The sequence below is a fragment of the Eptatretus burgeri genome, chromosome 4, assembly GCF_056783735.1.
Source record: "Eptatretus burgeri isolate ZD-2024b chromosome 4, Ebu_testis_v1, whole genome shotgun sequence".
Lineage (NCBI taxonomy): Eukaryota > Metazoa > Chordata > Myxini > Myxiniformes > Myxinidae > Eptatretus > Eptatretus burgeri.
Window position 1 is genome coordinate 60648075 of NC_140964.1, and position 7458 is coordinate 60655532.

At 42.8% G+C, this 7458-nt stretch overlaps 1 protein-coding gene across 1 annotated transcript; it reads right to left on the reverse strand.

Moving 5' to 3' along the window:
- Positions 1–2352: 2352 nt before the first annotated feature.
- On the reverse strand, positions 2353–7458 carry LOC147028164 (thread biopolymer filament subunit gamma-like). The gene is made up of 8 exons (XM_085878297.1): positions 6664–7458; positions 6487–6547; positions 6290–6385; positions 6029–6205; positions 5802–5927; positions 5443–5663; positions 3291–3651; positions 2353–2594 (listed from the first exon to the last, which is right to left on the reverse strand). Exons 1-7 carry the CDS (start codon positions 7404–7406, stop codon positions 3294–3296), a joined length of 1782 nt encoding a protein of 593 aa, XP_085734423.1. The 5' UTR covers positions 7407–7458; the 3' UTR covers positions 2353–2594; positions 3291–3293.

The window sequence follows — 7458 nt, forward strand, 5'->3', positions numbered from 1 at the left end:
TCCATGCTTCACGGTTGGGATGGTGTTCTTGGGGTTGTACTCATCCTTCTTCTTCTTCCAAACATGGCGAGTGGAGCTGAAACCAAAAAGCTCTATTTTGGTCTCATCAGACCACATTACCTTCTCCCATTCCTCCTCTTGATCATCCAGATGGTCATTGGCAAACTTCAGACGGGCCTTGACATGTGCTGGCTTGAGCAGAGGGACCTTGCGTGCGCTGCAGGATTTTAATCCATGACGGCGTAGTGTGTTACTTATGGTTTTCTTTGATACTGTGGTCCTAGCTCTCTTCAGGTCATTGACCAGGTCCTGCCATGTGGTTCTGGGCTGATCCCTCACCTTTCTCATGATCATTGAGGCTCCACGAGGTGAGATCTTGCATGGAGCCCCAGACCGAGGGAGATTGACAGTTATCTTGAACTTCTTCCATTTTCTAATAATTGCGCCGACAGTTGTTGCCTTCTCACCAAGCTGCTTGCCTATTGTCCTGCAGCCCATCCCAGCCTTGTGCAAGTCTACAATTTTGTCCCTGATGTCCTTAGACAGCTCTCTGGTCTTGCCCATTGTGGAGAGGTTGGAGTCTGATTGATTGAGTGTGGACAGCTGTCTTTTATGCAGATAACGAGTTCAAACAGGTGCAGTTAATACAGGTAATGAGTGGAGAATGGGAGGGCTTCTTAAAGGCAAAACTAACAGGTCTGTGAGAGCTGGAATTCTTACTGGTTGGGAGGTGATTAAATACTTATTTCATGCAATAAAATGCAAATTAATTATTTTAAAATCATACAATGTGATTTTCAGGATTTTTGTTTTCGATTCTGTCTTTCACAGTTGAAGTGTACCTATGATAAAAATTACAGACCTCTACGTGCTTTGTAAGTGGGAAAACCTGCAAAATCGGCAGTGTATCAAATACTTGTTCTCCCCACTGTATATATATATATATATATATATATATATATATATATATATATATATATATATATATATATATATACATATGCACGTTAATATATCTTGTCATTGACAACAATATTGCTCAGGACTGCAGAACAGATATTACAACAAGACAATCAAGAGCAATCGTCCTGATGATGGTAAAAGTTTCAGTTGATCGAGCAATTTGAAGTATTTTATGAACTTTAACACTTTGAACCCGAATGACCATTTTATCAGCCGCAATTCAAACTTCGATATACTCGAGTGGCCAGATGACCAGCCGCTATCCAGACCTCCATATTCCCAAGTGGCCGGATTTTTCTCCAGGGAGCCTAGAGGGGAGGGAGCCAAAAGCTAAAGCAGCTCATGGTAAAAGGTTAAGAAGGTTAATTGTGTTACACTCTTTGTTTCACTTTGAGGCAAAGCTTTGAGCCACTTTTACCACCCACTGCAAAATGGGGGTGCAATATCAGGTGGTGGAGGTTCGATTTGTCTTTTCGAAATAAAATTTGACATCAACATTATTCATGCCTTTTCTCCCATCATTTGAAAAGTGAATATTGAGCTATTCAAACCCGTTGTGGGAAACGGCCGCCATAAACGGGAGACAGAGAAATGCACAGACAGACACCACGGTTCACTGTACTTACTCTAATTCACGGACGAGCATTTGTGTGTTTGTCTGTCACACTACTTCTCTTCCATTCTGGACTGATTATATCCAGAGGGCAGGGTGGGGTGGTGGAGTTTTTCTTTGTAAAAGTGTATCGTGTGGCACCTTCTACAGGTATTATAAGTTTCAACCATTTACAGCACAGTATTCCTTTCCCCACGTTTTTCAGTGCAGCGAGGTGTTTTCAATTATAAGGAGCAGAAGGTATGTTTTGCTTCATATCGTAACCTGGGATTTCCTTTTGCCTATACAGAGTAGTCAGTTGTTTAAACATCGCCCAAATAAAGATATGCGTCAGATGATCATTCTGCAAGCATGGAACAACTTCGTGCAAAGGGCGGGTACTCTGCAAGTAGATGTATAAGAAGCGCAATAGGATAAACGGAAATGCCATTTGAACTTCAGATCTCAATCTACTTTCGTAAGAAATGGTTTTGACTGTTTTACAAGCCACAGGAAGCATTCAGAAACGTAATGGAAGCAAATCTATCTCCTATATTTAACCACAATCCATTATTTTATCCACGTTGAGTCGTTGACCCCCTCACCCATCCCAAACTTCCGACATGGAGGTTTGCAGTGGTTCCTCCTCTCCTATCCTCTCTGTTTTCCTGTTTATTCATTCCCTTCATTATTGTGTCCACCTGCTGCCCCACTGCCATCATGTGAGTTTATACCCTCTGTCATTTTCCTCCACCATGAGCTTCAATCTTGGGGGAAGTAAAAGAAGACATAAAATGTTCAGCATTGATGTGGTTTTTTATTGAATTATTTTGCCTCCAGAACATCACAAGCAAATTAATTGAGCTCATACAACTCTTTGGAAGTTGTGCATTTTAAATTATATTTGTGGTTTTACTCTTGCGGTTATGAATATTGAAAAAGCAACTGGAATGTAAATCTCTTGTGGGTTTTATCTTCTTGCGGATGTTTTGACATGAAGAGTTTCTTCCAAAATTTTCAACTTTATCTCAGAGCAGTGCTGGAAAGGAAAAGAGAAAATAACATTCGACTTCCTGTACATCACATGATGGACCAAATGTAAGTTTTTGTAAATGTAATTTCTGGTATTTCTCAATGACAACAAATACTTCAACAAACGTTCTTTTCAAATTGTCTAATTATCGATTCTACTGTCTGCAATGATGGATTCTGTTAAACATATCCACAAGACATCTGATACAAAATGGATATGAAATGCCACAAAGGTTCCGGATGACACCTTATTTGGACAAATATCATGGTAAACAGACCCAGTGACCTGTCAAAATCCCATTTGTTTTTACAGTAATAATACATTCCAAACAAACTCCTGAGATTTTTCAGTTCATAGTTTTGTTTCACTTCGTTAATGACATTACAGACACTTTGAGGTGTAAGGGGGAAAAACAACCACCAACAGAAATCAACTGCAGAGCTGCAAGTTATTAATAAAGTCTGATGTCTGTTAACTTTGAGAGTAAATATGAAGCAATGTTTTTCCATCTAACATTCACACATTGACTTGTGCAAACCGCTATTGGACCGAGCTGTTTTTCATTAATCTTCATCTTCAATATTCAGTCTTATTGCCAGGATTAATTGATAATCCATTTTCACTTAATCAGGACAAGGAGACAACAGAATAATCGTGGGAGTGATGCTTAAACTGATAATATGTCTGGAGAAACTTCAATACCGTTTATTGTTGAAGGACGATGGTGGTGTCGTGTCCGCTTGTTCCGTAACCACCACTGGAAGATCCACTGGCACTCATCGTGGAGCTGCTTCTCTTCATGGAGCTGCTGCTGTACATGGCCTGTCCCCCCATCAAGGCACTTCCACCAGAGGAACCACCTTCCATTACTGTATTCGTTCCACCACTAAAACCACCTCCTGCAATGTAGCTTCCTCCTCCACCTGTGCTGTAGCCTCCAGAAATGGCACCAAGTGTTGCTGAACTGGCACCATAGCCCCCACCAATTGAGGAAGCACTACGAACAGTTCCACTTCTGACAACAGTAGCCTGAGCAAAGTCATCAGCTATGGCTGTCCTGACCCTGAAAGGAACATCAAAACCCACAGTCAGCTGCAAATCAATCAATAGAAGAAGAAAGTTCGAATTTAACAAGGCAAACACGAAAATATAATTTTTTTGTAAAATAAACAAAAAAACTGCAGAAAAAGTTGTTTGTTTTTAGTCAGCTCAGGTCACGAGATCTGCTACTGGTGCTGAGTAATCCAGTAATCCACTACTCACAGACACACTCTCATGTGCAGCCTTTGGCTGCTGGTTGCATCATTGGTTTGGGATGTGTCTACAGCCCACTACTGTTAACTTTGCCCACCTCGGAAGGATGACTGCCTGTTCAATCACCGTAATCCAGGATTACCTCCTTTCAGAGTTGAGTTGATGCTGTCTAAACCATCTCCCCCACTAGTTTCCATTGGGAAACTGGACACCCTGGTGGAACTAAAAACAAGATCCATGAAAGAGCATATGTGCTCACTTAGGGTCATTGTACATCCAGCAAACTCACCCATGATTGCTACTTGTGGACAGATTAAGTTCCCAGCCCAGTAAAGCAGTTAGTCTAGAAGATGAATCTCTGAAATAAAAATCTCCCTTCCAATGCATACAAGGCCATTGTGGAGGGAAAGGCCTGTGCCAGCATGATGAGAATTCCAAAAAGAAAATTGCTCTCAGTCCCCAGCAGTTCTGAAGTCCTGAACCAAGGACTTAAGGACTCAGAATTTCATCCTCCTGCATAGATACCGACAGCACCGCACACCATGATATAGTGGATCCATGACTCCCCAGGCCAAACCCAGACGTCTGTTGACCTCTGGCTCACAACCAGCACAGACATGAATATCCATCCATCCATTGGGACCAGACTGTGCAGAGCGTTGGTGCTGCCTCAGCAGTCTCCTTGGCTATTGGGCACAATCCTGGATGGGTCACCACTCTGACACAGTATACCAGTTACCGGTACTCATTATGTCAACCTCAGAAGATGACAGGCAGAGTTAACCCCACCTCGTATTAATTCAACAGCTGAGTGGGATTTGAATTCGGGATGCTCAGATCCCAAGCCCACCACCCTAACCATTAAGCCAACACCAGGCCAAAGTGGTAATGAACCCCCTTTTACCTCATGGGGAAATCATAACAAATGGAAACCAAATGGAGTGAGAAGAAGAATACATGGATGTGGGGCAAAGCTTTAGCCTCAAGGAAAATATAATCAAGAACAAGAAATGAAGCAAAGAATCAAACTTGGATGGTGAAATAATGGAAAAGTCAGTAACATCGTGAGAGGTCGCTTTCCAATATGTTTGAAAAGGAAAGTTTTCAATCAGCGTGTTATTTCAACTATCATCTATGGGGTGGAGACTCAACAAAAAACAACAAAAACAAAAACAAAAATGTTTGTTAACAACAAAAATGGAGAAAAACTCAACAGTAGCACAACACAATGTGGAACGAAATATGTCAGGTATTCCATACAAAGCTCGGCAAATCAATGGGTCAGACAACAAACCAAAACTCAGGAAATGGATATGGGCAGGACACATTATCAGAAGGTCAGATAACAGGTGGACAACAATATTAACAACATGGAGGCCTATGGATGGCAACAGGAACAGAGGAAGGCATGACCAAGATAAAGGGATGAAATAAACAAATATAAGGGAAGAGTCAATTGCAGCAACAAAGAACGAGACAGAGAAACATGGTATCAACATTCGGAGGCTTTTGTCCAGCAGTGGACTGAAAATAGCTGATTATGATGATGATGATACATGATTAGGGTTCCTGTGATCTGAATACACCACAAATAACATACATCAACTCTTGTCCCTCGAGGAGCTTCTTGTAGGTTGCAATTTCAGCATCCAGAGCCGTCTTCACATCCAGCAACTGTTGATAAGTAACCAGCTGCCTCTGCAGGTCCACCTGGTTTCCCTCTATCTCCTGTTCATATCTGGTGTAGGTGTTCTGGAACTGGACGAGATCAATGCTCTCCCTGTTCTGTAAATCTGTCAGTCTGTCTCCCAGGGTTTGGTACTGGTGTGGGGATAGAAGTACATCAGGAAAAAATATAAATAAATGATTATACTCAATATTTTTCGGAAAGATTCTCTGCTCCAAGCCTCGATGTAAAGTACACAATTGTACAATAGGATTCATGATGAGAGTCCTCACCGTGGTAAGAAGCCTCTGGTACTCCACATTCAGAGGCTGCAGCTCTTTTTCCAGAGTATTAATCTCATTGTCCAGAACAGTAATCTGCTCAGTTGTCTGGGTGGAGATTCCTTGGATCTGATCAATCTGCACATGAGATACAGGTCAGGCAATTAGTCCATCGGGGGATAATGCCAGGATATTGAGAGGAACTGGGATTCGTAATGGCCTCAATTAGAGAAACCTACTTGCATCTTGCAATACGTCTCAGCCTCTTGGACGTTCTTGGTGACCACCTGCTGGTATTCCTCACGCATCACATTGAGGGCCTCAGTAAGGTTGACAGACTTCACGTTATCCAATTCAATCACTGATGTTTGTGCTGGTCCAAGTCTGCCAAACTGCTGCTTCAGTGTGTTCAGTTCCTGCACAAGAAAAGAGAATATAAATTATTTAGTTATTGTGAACAACCTTTTGATATTTTGTGAAATTAATGAATCGGAACCAACCTCCATTTGTGTTTTCTTCTGGAATGTCAGCTCTTCAGTCAAAAACTTAAACTTTGATTCCAGGTCAACACGCATGTCGTTTGCTGCTTCAAGGTCCTACAAACGAAGACAAGAAACATTGGCTTATGTTCAAAATTTACATCTTTAGAAAACAAATTTATTAATTGTTGAACAGCTGATCTTGTGCTCATACAAACCCTCTTCATGTTTCCAATGTCAGTTTCAAGTTGCATTCTCACACCAAGTTCAAACTCGTACCTACAAAAAGCAACATTGAAATGATCACAATAATCATGAAAGTTAAAATAACCATTCCAAGTTTTGTACAAGTCTTAAAAACAACAACCCATATGTCTGCATTCAAAAAGTCTTACTTGGACTTGATCTCATCGGCTGTGGCTCTCAGATGGTCCACGTCGATCTCCAGACGTACACGTTCCAGCGTCAGGTTGGAAACCTCTGTCAGCATTTCGGTGACTTGTGTCTCCACATTCTCCAGATTGACGGATGCGTCAGGAGAGAAGGGTACTCCTCCAGTCAGGTTCTTCAGTTCTTCCTCCAGTGTCTCATTCTCAATTGTAAGCTGCCTTACTTTATCTACATAGCTGGCCAAGCGCTGGTTCAATGTGCCCAAGATGTTCTTCACCTCATCCCTGCTCACCAGTGAAGGAACCATTCCACCTGCAGGACCCAGCGTTCCAACCACTCCAGACATACCTGCTGAGGTGATGGCACGGCCTGCAGTAAATGCTGGGCTTGCCATGATCCCGGGGCTTACACCCCCCATAAACCCTCCAGCACCACCTCCATAACCTAGCATTGCCACCCCACCTCTACCAATACTTCCGGCACCTCCTGCCATAGCTCCTCCAGAGGCAGACATCCCCACGGCACGGCTGGAAATGCCCATACCTCCAATCCCGCTGGAAATGCCCATACCTCCCATCCCTGCAGAGCCCACACTGTAGCTTCCTCCCCCCATTGACAGTCCCATTGCGCCCATTCCAAGCCCCATTGCACGACTGCTGCTGGAGCCTCCATAGCCACTGGAGCCGATCATTGCACTGGATCCACCGGTGCGGACGGAGCGGTAGCTGACGGATGAGTGACAGGCCATTGTTGTTTCTTCTTCCACCAGCTTATCCCAGGTATTGCTCGACTGCAGAACC